At 38.2% G+C, this 14,093-nt stretch overlaps 1 protein-coding gene across 11 annotated transcripts in view; it reads right to left on the bottom strand.

The window, feature by feature from the left end:
• Positions 1-3,460: 3,460 nt before the first annotated feature.
• The window catches only part of KAT6B (lysine acetyltransferase 6B), a 120,563-nt gene continuing 109,930 nt past the window's right edge, over positions 3,461-14,093 (bottom strand). For all 11 annotated transcript variants that reach the window (XM_074874581.1, XM_074874578.1, XM_074874582.1 and 8 more), the window contains 4 exons: positions 11,947-12,106; positions 11,061-11,327; positions 9,522-9,825; positions 3,461-7,587 (listed from right to left, as the gene is read on the bottom strand). In XM_074874581.1, coding sequence (XP_074730682.1) covers positions 5,102-7,587; positions 9,522-9,825; positions 11,061-11,327; positions 11,947-12,106 — 3,217 coding nt within the window. In that variant the 3' untranslated portion in view covers positions 3,461-5,101. The remainder of the gene's footprint in view (positions 7,588-9,521; positions 9,826-11,060; positions 11,328-11,946; positions 12,107-14,093) is intronic.

Raw genomic sequence — 14,093 nt, forward strand, 5'->3', positions numbered from 1 at the left:
GTGGGTTTAAAGAGTCAAAAAATTCTTGGATGGGGTCCCTCAACTCTTTCCATCTACTTTCACAGACCTTCAAATGCACCTTTTCAGAGCATCTTACTCTCTACTGCAATTTAATTCACAACCCAGACATGCAACAGTTTGCCCAGCCTTGTGTCTGACAAACCTGCCTTTCAGACACATGGCCCTGCTCTTTCATTTACTGTGATGGAGAAAGCTGAGCTTTCTCACCTCTATGTCAGCAGTGTGTTTCTTAGCAGTAGCCTTACAGACAGGAATTCTATACCAAATGATATTTTAAAATACAACAAGTATCTACCAGGATTTCCCTCAGTCAAGGTACAGGTTATTTTCTTTCTTGTGTACTGCACGATAGCTTGATGACTGCTGTAACTGGAAGAGGATTTGTAGCTGATTTACATGCAGAATTGTACTCGAACAATTTTCTGGGGCCTGGAGATGGGTATTTCTTTTGCAGTCTGAGACTTGTGCAAATACACAAGGAAAAATTTTAATTTCCTGAGGCCCAGCTGCTTTTGGTGGAGACTGACAGAGCTTTCAAAGAGCAGTCTCCCAACTACTGATAGAAAGCAAAATACTAGACCTCTTAAGTAGTTCCCACTCATTTTGTCCTGCATAGGAGATTAGGAAATTGGCACATGGCAACACTGACATAGTGACAGAAGAATGTATCGACAATCCAAAGGACAGGATTCCAAGCTACTGAGAAACCAGGAGTTGCTATTCTTGCATGGAGATGAAAAATAGCACAAAACTGCTTTCTCAAGAAGTAAACCAATAGAACCCTGTATTCCAGTGTTTCTACACATACTGCTTAAAGACCTTAAACACAGCTTAAACTTATTTATTCTTATTTAGTAGAGAAAAAAACTACCAAGAATTTAAAGTACTCGAAGTTATGATAAAGCCAGAACTGTAATCCTACCTTGTATCTTCTTACAAACACCCTCCCTACTCCACAAAGCTCAAACCAACAACATTTGATCAATGCATACCCCAGAGCTTCACTATGAAGAGTTGACCTATATGACTATATATGCTGGAAAGACATAGTTTTGATACAGAACACTATTAAAAGTAAAGGGAAGAGGAAGAAAAACAGAGTCATAGATCTTTACTACACTGGTCAGTTTGCTTGCTGCTAAAGGTATCAGTCTCTACAGAACAGGCTGTGCTAGGATCACCCTCAACACTGCAGATAATTGCCAGGCCCATTCTTTCCATTTACCACACTGTATATAAATGGAGTTTGATTCCATCAACTAGACTGCCTGATGGACAAATTAAACAGCTTATAGAACTAAAAGACATAGTGATCTAACATGCACTTTTTGTACGTTTAGAAGTCCTCTGTTTCTGCTTATATGACAGAGCTTCTCACAAAGTTAGTAAAAATTAGGTTATATTTTGTCCACTGCTAGGAGATCACATAGCTAGAGTGCAACAACACATAGCATTGCCATCTTAGCTAGAGGGCTAGAGAGCAGCTTTTGAGAGTACTGTCATTTGGCAGCTTCCAGATGAAGTAAATTATACTCCAAAGACAGGTCTCTTCCCTAGAACCAGGCCCTGCCTGAAGCACTCTGCAGGTACAGCTATGCCAATTATACAATTCTGAAGTAAACACACTTCTTACTTACTTCCCAGCTTTTTTCCCCTTCCAATTCTCCCAGAATTAATTAAGACTAAATCAGAAAAAGCAAAAGTTTGGGAACACGTAGGTTCCTCAAAGCAGGCAACTCTTGCAAGTTGCTAACTAGCCAACTAACAAGTGTTAGCAGCAGTGACTTCACCTACAAGCCAGGTCTGCAAGCAAAGTACATATAGAATGAGGCAAGTTTATTTCCTTCTTGCAAATCACTAGTGGTATGGAGTATTCTATTTGTGAAACCAAAGACTAAGATTGCATGGGCAGGGAAACCTCCTGCATTTCACAAGAATCATCTATTGCAACTCTGAAGAATTCTTTTGAGACTCTAAAAGTAAGAGCTAGTTCTCAGCTGGGGTGGTGCTAGGGCACACTGTCAAAACTGACACTACAATGGGCACACAATACATAGAAGAGGTAGATCTGCCAAGGAAAAGACAGCCTTCTTATGAAAGAGAAATTTTAGTGCAGTAATGCAATTCACAGCTATATGAGAAAAGATGTAGGAAAGCCACTTGTCCTCCTGAAAGACATTCAGTTCCAAAATAAAAAAATATTATTGGAAACATGCCTGTTGTGCACACGCAGTGCATCATTTTCCACCCAACTTTTAATCCATATATTGCAAATACAGAATTTTAGTAATATGCTGGAGTCAGGATGCTCTGTTTCAGGTCAGCACATACTGAAATGGTAAGAAGGTCTGATTTGCCTGTACGTTACAGGCTTCAAAACCTGAAACTAAACAGCAGTGAATAAAGACCCAGGTGCCTTTTTCACTCACTGTAAAAACACACAAATGAAAAATCACAAAACATAGTGCTACTGTGAGATGCAATTATTCAGCAAAGATACAAAGTTCTAGTTGAAAGGCTGCACGTTAACTGTGTTGAGTTCAACTTTCCTTTTCCTAAGCCTAAAAAAATGTGACAGCGACTTTGTGAAGATGAACACACATATGGTTTACGTACTATGAATACTCTCTGCCTTCAAAAAGCAAATTTGACAGTGTGTCAGTGCATGAACAAAGATCTTTGTTGTATTGTGCTCTCCTTATCAAGCATTCTGAACCCCTAAAACACAAGTTACTCCAAATTACCATTTGACCAGCAATTTTAGCTCCCATTCAGATCCACTATTTTAGATTGCTGCCCCATCATATTAAAATTGAACACGTTATGTGCATGAATCTGTAGCATCAATTTCTTGATTTGGCAACACCACAAACTTTAAGGGTTTTATTTAAAGAAATACACATTTCTCTGACTTGTGAGCATATATCACCCATAAAGCTGCTTTATATACTGGAATGGGGACAGAGTTTTCAGTTAAGACGACCCACCCTTTCACCTTAGCTAGCAACCTTCCTGCAGTGTCAGTGGGCTAGAGGGAGGATTCAGTGCCAAAATTCACATTAGAAGCATTTTTGAAAAATTCTTACAAGGATTTTTTCTGGTGCAGATTGACACACACCCAATTTAAACAAGGTCCGCTCTCAAGCTCCATGTATCAACAGCCTTCTTGATTTTTACAGACCTTCTATTGCTAGATTATAAGTGTTCATATATGTGTGTGTGTTCATGGGCACACATATACATGCATATACACAGAACTCAGAGGTTCAACACAAGATTTGCTCGTCTTGTAACCCAGCAACAATGACAAAGGAAGAGATTACAATTCTACCATTAAGATAGAGTTCAAACACCATGTCTGTTACTATCATATATCCTTTTACATATATAACACTTTCTATAGGAAAGAAGTTTCATACATTAAATATTGACAACCTTGTAATGTATTAAATACATATTTATTCAATATTTTATTAAGATTATTAAAAAAAATAATCTTAGATACTCTTTATTTTCACAAGGTGTATGCAATTATGATGAGTAACCTACACTTAGGCTCTAACAGCCTAATCCAAACCCCATCAACCTTAATGGGCTTTAGATCAAGCGTGTGAGAGCACTGTAACAAACACTGTTTCAGGAGGTAAGTCCCATGCAACATCAAACTATGACAAGACACAAGAGGCTAAAAATGGCTCATCATAATTTATTTTATGTTAAAATGTACAGCTTGGGGGGGGGGGTGTTGTTTTTTGCAGTTTTTATTTTTGTTTCTTGGGTGGGTTTTTTGTGTGTGGGTTTTTTTTTTTTTTTAAGTGACTGACTAAAAAGATAACAGATAAATACAAGAGTGTCACTGGGTCCTATTTTTACATGTATCAAGCCTCTTCTGTTCGGCCCTTACAGTCACTCTGTACAGGTACAAAGGCTACAAAAAAGGAAGCAATATAAACAGACACAAATAACTTTTGCCTTTTTACATGCGATCTGTAAGCTTAGTTTGAGCTATTCACACGCTACTGCTCTATTTTTTCCCTTAAAAAATAACTCCAATATTTTATAAAGATAGAAAAATCTACAGATGGAATGAAAATGTAAAGTTAGAGGCATTTCCATAAAATAGCAACTTTACACCAAATTCACTACTTTTTTTTTTAAATCCTGCCAAGTATTTGGACATATATGAAAATGTTTCAAAACTTGACAAATAAACACTGAGATGTTTCAATCAACAAAAAAATGTAACAGTATTTATAAAACAGAAAGCTGCCTTTTTTCCTACCCCAGCCCCAAAGAAACTGGTCACAAAAATGGAAAAGTCTCAACTTTACACTAAACATACAGCAATAAAACCCTTTGAACTAACCAAAATGTGAATAGCTTTTGCAGCTTTTTTTTTTTAATTATTTTTTACAAGTTTTATAATTAACAAAAATATAGTTCTGTTTTTTTTACCCCTCAAACTAGGGTAACCTAATCAAGGCAAAAAAATTAAGAAATGGCTTACTGTTAAGCACAACACTTGTACAGTACTACAAAATGCACTGTCACTAACAAAGACATTAGCGGCATGCAGAAGTGTCACCTTCAGAAACAAAATAATACAATAAAAGAACTGCTAAAAGGCATTTACATGTGGGGAAAGGAGAGAAAAAGCTCACGATCCAGTACTGTCTGATAGTTTTGGAGTCTATTTATCCACATTTTTAATGGGAGCAGGCACATAAAATGGCTCTGAACCATCAGCTGCTGTGTAATTGCAGTTCATAGAAAGAGTTCTTCCTTTCCAGAGAACTTCAAGCTCAATGAAATAAAAAATGGAAAACCACCTAATTCCCCCCAATGAAGAGAAGTTAAATCCCACAAGTTAAAAAAAAAAAAAAAGAAACAAAATACAAAACAAGAAATAAAGAAAAAAGAAAAACTTGTATAAGGCTTTCTGCTGCATACAGCTTTTAAATGGTGCCAACAAATGTTTTTGCATTCACACCAATTGCTGGTTTTGAAATCGTACTCTCCAAAAGATATTTGTGCAGATCAATCCAATATGCCAGTTTGGTAGTCTGTCTCTCCAAAGGGCCTACCTTCTCATGTAGGATCCATTAAGAGACTGTTTAGACATGCCTGTATTCATGTAGCCATGATGCCCTGGAGGAGTGTACATCATGTTACTGTGGGGTGCTGTCTGCATTGGTTGCTGTGCATATGGCTGAGTTCCCATCATCCCCATCTGCATCTGCATAGGGTACTGGGGTGTTTGATTCATATACCCATGATTACTGTGATATCCACTATTCATCATTGGCTGGGACATACTATAACCATTCATAGCATTAAGGGTATTCATATTCATGTTCACTGAATTGACATTATAAGCTGGGGCTGGCATCAAATTTACACTCATGTTCATACCACGCTGCATCGTTAAGGTCCGCGCAGGCCCTTGCATGGCCACAGTCTGTGAAGCACGCCCATAAATTTGTGGCTGATGGGCTGCAGCAGCAGGTGGCAGAGGCGTGGATTTGGTTCTTACAGAAACATGACCTTTGCTGGCCATCTGAGTCTGCAGTCTTTGGGTGTGAGATATTCCAATATTCGATGAAGTCATATTACGCTGCAAAAGGGGAGGTGGCAAATTCATGGGAGGAGGAGTAAGGTTGGGGGGCGGGGTCATGGTAGCCTGTGCTTGGGGCCCTCCAGGAACAGCATGTGGAGACTGAGAAAGCTGAACAAGACCTGTATTACTTAAGGGGGTGGACAAAGAGGCACTGTTTGCATAGGAAGTTACAGCAGCTGAATGGCTGTAAGGCAAAGAATGATCCATAAGCGTGTTAGTTAACTGTTGCAGTTTGGCAAGGCTGAAGGTGGCAGATGGCTGTGAGTAATGCCCTGCTCCAAATTCACTCTGCCCCATTCTTTCATATAATCCAATGTTGGCATTACCAGTCTCAGGGATTTCAGGTAACTGCATAGGTGGTGTAAAATTAGCGGCCATGCTGCACTGGGATAACTGTTGGTTGCTGCTTGGAGGCCTTTCAACAACACAACCTTGGGGAGATTTTACATTACACGTGGGAGGAGAATTGATGTTTGTTTGTTGCATCATACTGCAGCTTCCATTAATGTTAGACATCTGCTGTGTCACTGCACAGCTACTCTGTGTTAGGTTACTGGATGTAAGGCTACTGTATGAGCAACTGTTTTGAGAAGAGTTGTTTCCACAGATACTACTACCCATTGTAGAATCGTAACTGCTTGGGTTTTCATAGTTTTCTGTTGTGCTCTCAATGCTCCCTAAGTCACTAAACCCACTATCCACAACCTGTTGTGAATGATCAGAAACTGAGGGAACGTCCATCATCGGGCTGGTCTCCATGTTCTGTAGAGACGGCACAGAAATGGCACTTTGATCTGGGCTGATCTGAGCGTAGCTGTTCTCTAAGGGAGCAACATTTGGACTATTAACAGAACGAACTGACTGGCTGGGATGAGAGTGTACAGACGAAACTGGGCTACTATGGTCAGACTGCTGACAATCATCCAGTGTGGTCATTTGGGGACTTTGGTCATTATGGGCATAGTTTTGCAAACTTCTACAGGCCTCTTGAGTCTCTGCACAGTCCTGAAACGTATCTTCATGTTCACTGGCTTCTTGGGTTAGAGACTGTACTGCTTGAACAGTCTCTGAATCAATCTCCATGGTCTCAGTACTCTCTCCCTTGAAATCAGAATGTGATTCTTCACCAGCTTTTTGGTCCTGGTTGTTATCTGTATGATCATCATCAGATTCAGGCACTGGGTCTGAATCTGTAGCAAGTTCTTTCTGGTCACTTTCACACTCATCAGCTGCAAGGTCAACACCACATTCCATTAAGTCTTCCTGATTTGAATTACCAGTTTGAACATTTACGTCTAAAAAAGACTGCTGAGTTTCCAGCATTTCTTTGAAAGCTTCACTAGGCAATTCCTCTTTCTCCACTTCTGTTGAACCCATGTGACTATCATCTTCATCATCTGCATCATGATCCTCATTGTGAGAAGGTTCTTCATCCTCCTCCTCCTCCTCCTCCTGATCATCCAAATGCACAGACTCCTCTTTTTGCAGAAACACCTCTCCTGCTTTGTCTTTTTCTTGATCTTTTAAATTGATTCCATTTTCTTCTACATTCCTTTCTTCTTCCCCAGCTTTCATTGTATCGTTTTCTTGTTTTTCAAATGGTTCACTGGGTGGACACAGAGGTTCAGGTTCTACCTCTTTTACCTCACCATCTGGTAGTGGTAATACTTCAACAGGCTCTTTAATCCCTTCCTCCGTAACAGCAGGAACTGAGCAGGGCTTGTCTTCAGCAACTTCCTTTTGTTCCTCCACCATCACCTGATAGTCAGGCTCCATAGGAGTCTCGGGTGGAGTGTATAAATTTAGCTTAAAGCCAGGTTTTCTTTCTTTGCTTTGCCTCCATTTAGAGGGACCACGCTTAACTCCTTTGGGCCAACCCTGTTTACTCTTTAAAGGTTCAAGATTGTCTTTAGTGCTTTCTTCCAACACAGCTACATCCTCTGTATTATCTTAGGAAGCAATAGAGACAAAAGAAAAGTCTTAGCTTGCACAAACTAATCAATATTTTCAAACATAAACTCAAAAGTAATTTATAAACTCAAAATATATTAAGCAGCTCTGGAACAAGAGTTATAAACACATCTCAAACCACAATATAATGACATAATATCTACGGCTCAAACACACTTAAACAGATATATAAAGTTGTTCTTGTTTGGTGGCCTTTTAACAGTTACCATCAGAAGCACTATTGAAACACTAGAAGAATTCCAGAGATTTAAATCACAAGACATGTAAACTAAAGCAAAAATATTGTCCAAATATTTGATTATCAACCTTTGTTTTTAAAATAGAGGTATGCCATCACTTTATAGAGACATTGATCTAATGCATATTCATCTTTTTCAATATTAGTAACATGAGAGTCTGGAGTTTCTTGTTTGACCATTCCAGAGGACAAGCCATAGTAAGCAGATAACCATGCTTTAGTACCAACACTGAAAAAAAAAGGTGGTTCATTCTGGTGTCTTCTCATGGGCAGCATATCATGTCACAACTCACAATACATGACAAAAGGCAAAAGATAACTGAAATTAAACACAGTGCATCAGAACACTAAATCCATTGACTATAAAAAAAACTACCCAAACACATTCACTCCTCTCTTCTCTCCCCAGGTATCACTTACACATACACCAGAAAAAGGGAGAATTCTTAGGATATAACATGCTGCACTTGGGAACATAATAGCTTCAGTGGTAGTCCTTTGCCAAGTTCTGCCTCTCACTGTAGTGTTGTAACACTCTTACAGTCAATTAATATGATGACATGGTCCATGGACAAATACACAGTATCAGTCTAGTTAAAGCAGTGCAAACATGACCACTGGGACATAGCTGGAACACTCTTAATTTGCTACCATTAGTTTAATTCATTTCTGCTGAGAAGCAGGAAAAAGCAATGATATTCTAATGTACCTGTGCACTGGTTTGTAACAGCACCAACATTCGTAAGCATGGTTGCTCTAGTCACACAAAAGCTGTTCAAAATAGAAATCAGTGCATGATCCTTCAACTAAGGATCACAGAGATTAAACTTCCCATGCAATTATGGAAATACTAAAATAATACCCACTGGCTTCTTAGAGAAAATACATAGACCTAAGAATCTAGTCATTCATTCTGGAATTAAAACTTATAAGCGTAATTTGAGAGCCAGGAGGTCAAGGAATGACTATATGTTCAGAATAGCTCATTAGTAGTTTCACTATCCATCCATTAGCTTTTCTGCCAGGAAATATCCTTGAAGTCAAAACTAGATAAGCAGCTTTGAAAGAACACAGTTAAAACTATCCCCCCCTTTACTGGGAAAAAAATAGGGACCCTAGTACTGAGGACATATTGTGTCCCAGAAACAACAAACATTTCATTGAATTACCAACGATGCTGAATAGAAAGATATTTGTGTAAATCAAATCTTACTTTTTGCTTGTATCCTTTACCAAGGATACAAAACCAGTATTATACAATATTCCAGTGATACCCCTGCTCTGTTGGTAGAAAATGCCCTGTTGCAGGGACATAAAAGTTGTTTTTGGCAACATGACAAGACCTGCATTGCTTCTGAATGAAAAACATTTGCTTTCTGAACATAAAAAACCAGATTATAATATTAATGGGTCAGAAATAACAAAAGAAGTAAACACAATAGAAACAAAACAAAAAAAAATCTGAAGCCATCCCTGAATTCTAATAAACTACATGAGATTAATGGCTCCAGTAGCACCTCTAAGAGGAAAGCACTATTAAGACTGTAAGATTTTAAGACTGAAATAGCTAAATACATCTTGTTAAAAATTTCCAGATTTATGACAAAAATAAACACATCCTTTGAAGGCCACCCAACAAATTAATTTTGTGATGATACAACATTTTCAGCTTACTTGTACAATTGTCATCACTCCTGTAACAATGAATGTCTTTCTCCTCCTTGTTCTGCTCTTCCTCCTCCTCCTGTTTCTGCTGCCCAGGTTGATAATCAAAAGATTTTCTAATCACAGGCTTCAAGTCATCATCCTCCCCATCCATTTCACAGGTGGGTTCCAGCTGAGGCATGGCACGCTCTTCATCTGAGTTATCAAATGGCTCATTCAACACTTCTGTTGTTTCAGAAATTGTCTCTGTTGTAACACTGCTATTAATCCTTCTGCGTTTACGGCCCCTTTTCTTTTTCAGTATGAAAGGTCTCTGAAAAAGTAATTCCACAAATATAACTCTTCCTGCATTGCTGTTTATTAGCTGACTCTGGATATAAATAAATACATTTTTGTGAATTGAGTTTACAATAATCTATTTACTCATTCAAAAAAACAACTTACATTGCACCAAATTCAAATGTAGATAGAATCTAAAAGTAAAATGTCTGAACAGTTAAAATAAATGTATCTATACATGCACACAAACCTTTCTGTACATGAAAATTAAGATGAGAATTTTCTTCATATTGTAGTGACTTTTACCTTCTTCTGTCAAATAATATTCATCGCAATATTACATAAAATTGTACTTACATGTTATGTTTTTCCTCTGTAGATTTATAATCCCCCCAAAACCTTCACAAGTATCAAAGTTTATTCTTTTACATTTCTGGTTTCTGCTATTTTAGAAATAAGTATGTATACAGAAAAACAGGTAACAGCAAAGGAAGTGCACCTCAAGCTTCACATGGGTCTCACCAATACACTAAAAGAATCCTACAGTTGGCTGCTATAAAGAAAAAAAACTGTTCCATAGTTTATATTTCTATTATTATGCATTCTCACAGATTTATAGTTACTTTTAAGTTTGGTCATCTATAGTATAAACAAAGGGACACTCCAGTTCCCTAACTCTCACCAGAGACACCTAAATACATATGCTAAGGTGAGTGTTTTCAAATTTTGGGATGCTTAGTTTACTAATAAGGCATTGAAATAGTTGATTTTTCAATCAAATTAAGAATTAGGTAAACACTGCAGTAATCAGGATTTAACATTTAAAATCTGTTGGAAATTAGAAGAATATGGGTAAAAAAACCCTTTTGTTTTAACAGCATTTGCTTTGAAAAAGAGTAATCCCCTTTAAGGATTTCCTATAATAAAAACAACAGAAAGACAAACACCACAAGCTGGACTCCATCTTAAAAAGAAAAAAGGAAGAACCATTAAAATATTGAACCAATACCAATGCCAAACAGCAGAGGGCAATCACTAGTTTAAAAATTAACAGGAAATTCTGATTGTTCTGTGGAAAATCCAAAAGATGAAAAAATGGATGGAGGAGAAAAAACAGAAGACAGGAGTTGTTCAGTGTCCAAACAATATAGAAAGGATTAAAACAGTCTAATAAATGTTTGTAAAAAAACCAGATTGTTATTTTGATTATAACAATTTGATTGAAATCAGAGATGAATGACTTTAAACCAAAGCATTGAAGTAACACACCTTTCTTTTTAGGGCCAGTGACTGTGGCTTTGTCAGCCGGGGAGGTGAACTTTGTTGATTCTCATCCCCGCCATCCTCCTCGCTGCTTTCCTTAGATTGCTCTGTGGATTGCCCTCGCTCCCCCACCACTGCCACACTTTCTGGAGATCGCAAATATTTATTTTTAGATTGTACTTTTGCAGGTGATTGCCTACTATTAGTTCTTGTGGAGAATATTTCTTGCTCTTCCTTTTCCCAGCAGCTAGCTTGTTCCATCAGACGCTCAGCCTGAAGGGTTGAGGTTAAAATAACGGGTCACTGAAACAGCATTTACTTAGCCATATCCTTTACGTTCAGCTAAAGAGTTACAATAAGTCAACCCTGATTAGTACTGCTGGCTAACCTAGCAACAACATTTCAGCTGAATCATCTAGTAGCTCCTTTACAACAGTTAGGATAACAAACCAAAGAAGATTGCATTTCATGGGATATTTAGCACTATTAATGATGCAGCGAATTGATTTAAGTCCTTTAGCACTACATTACATGCCCACTGACATGGATCACTTTGAGCAAGTTCATAACACAAAGAATCGATTGACACTGCAGCCCCTGAGCTCTGCACCAAATTTGATCTGATTACATGCTCTTCGACTACCTCAAGAGTGATAAATACGGTTCCATGACAAGTGATTCATGTTTTAAGTTTTCATATTCATCCCCCCAAAGTTACCATGTCTTGCCGCACAGCTTCCAAAAATTGTGCATTACAGTAATATCAGTATCCTCTATCATTAAGCAGCAGTCAAAGTAAAAACTGCTCTATTTAAGACAGCCTAATGTTGAATATTCAGAGTGATGAAATCCAAAGCAAGGGGAATTCAGAGTAAGAAGTTTCTGCTATTACCTCCTTTTCTGCTTCTCTCTCTTCTTCAGAAACTGCAGCATTAGAAACTAACAAAGGAGTCCATCTCAAGCTTTCAGGATCTACTTCATTGATACGTGGATTCGCTTTCAGTTTCTCCATATGACTTGAAATCAGCTTTTCCCTTCTAATAATTACAAATCTACAATCCAATAAACAGTAATTTATTTTAGAAAACGATCTTCTAAAACAACCTTCCTACAGTTTAAATCCTTTTGCACAATAACCTGTGAAAATAGATGAGTAAATAAATGGATACATCAAACTGAAAATATCAGCTGACACTACTGACTGTTTACTAAGAGGAAGTGAGAAAAAAAACAATTTATGAAGTGAAAGCTCAATACTAAACATCACTAGGGCAACAGAGACAGAAGTAAAGGTTTTATAGTTGATTACTCTAAATCCATGCAAGAGGTTTAGTGTTAGCACTTCAGTCACTGCCAGAACAATTTCCATGTTTAATATAACATAGAAGCATAAATAGAAAACACTGTGGATCATCAAGTAGAGTGAGAAAGTCATTAATATTACAACTGAAGACTGTTCGGCAACTATCTGGACAAGAGAGCAAGTTAGAAACACAGGTTTTCTAATGAAGCATAAAAGCGTACCTTAGCCCTATGCTGATGCAGTAGAAAACAATTTTCTAATTACTATGAAATGAAGTAGCATATCAACAGTAGGTAAAGACTAACATAATAACACAGTGTGTTAATATACTAGCACATAACCCAAAGTCTCTTGTTACAAATCACAGAATACCAAGTTGGAAGGGACCTCAAGAATCATCTGGTCTGACCTTTCTTGGCAAAAACACAGTCTAGACAAGACAGCCCAGCACCCCATCCAGCTGTATCTTAAAAGTGTCCAATGTTGGGGAATGCACAAGTTCCCTGGGGAGATTATTCCAATGGCTGATTGTTCTCATTCTGAAAAACTTCCCTTGTGTCCAATCAGAATCTCCCCAAGAGTAACTTGCACCCATTACACCTTGTCTTTTCCATGTGACTCCTTGTAAAAATGGAGTCTTCATCTTCTTTGTAGCCACCCTTTAAATAGTGGATCATGGTGGTAAGGTCTCCCCTAAGCACTCTCTTCTCAAGACTAAACAAACCCAAATCTCCTAGCCTTTCCTTACATGGCAGGCTTCCCAGTCCTTTGATCAACTTTGTGGACCTCCTCTGGGCCCTCTCCAGCCTGGCCACATCTTTTTTGTATAGTGGGAACCAAAATTGAACACAGTATTCCAGGTGTGACCTGACAAGCGCTGAGTGGGATAATGACTTCTTTATCTCTGCTGGTGATACCCTTACTGATGCAACCAGGCATCCTGTTGGCTTTCTTTGCCACAGCAGCACACTGTTCACTCATATTGAGCCTGTTGCCCCACCAGGACTCCCAGGTCCCTTTCCACAGACCTGCTCCCCAAAGAACTATACAATTCTAAACAATGAAAAATATGTTGGGGTTTTTTTAGCAAGGATTTCAAATGCTGTAAAAATCAGGTAGGTTAAGTGACAACATTGCTTTTAACTGAGAGGATGCTTAAAAAACCCCCAACAAACAGATCCAGCTGAACCCTTTTCACAGAACTGTGACAAACTTCTACTTCACTACGTGTAAAAAAATTAACAAAGTTCAGGAAATCACAAGAAGCCATACCCAACTCTCAGGGTAAGTGTCTGGCAGGGATTTCAAAGATGTGATTTCTTTTCCTGGCTCAGCCACTGACCTTCCGGATACCTCTAGCCAGGTCAGTTCACGCCCCTGTCTAAGCTTTACTACCTGTGAAGAAAGACTAACTGACCTTGTTCATAAAGTATTTTGAATTCTACAGAGAAAATGTTATTTTCTAATTGGCTGTCAGTATTCAGGGCCTGTAATAATTTGTGACAGGGCAAAGGCTGCATATAAGTAATGAACACCTATTTGATTCTGCCTTAAAATGCATTTGTCCCATCAGGTTGTCCATAAATAAGCACCACAGAAAGTTATGGTTTTAAAGCAATGATATCACTCCTCTTACTCCTAACACCATCATGTAAGCCACTCTCCTTTTTGCAGACTTGCATTCTTACTAGTTCAAAATTTATTAGTTTTGAATACTAGTGCTGGTGCACATAAAA

This window comes from Strix uralensis, chromosome 7 (assembly GCF_047716275.1).
Source record: "Strix uralensis isolate ZFMK-TIS-50842 chromosome 7, bStrUra1, whole genome shotgun sequence".
In the NCBI taxonomy this organism is placed as follows: Eukaryota; Metazoa; Chordata; class Aves; order Strigiformes; family Strigidae; genus Strix; species Strix uralensis.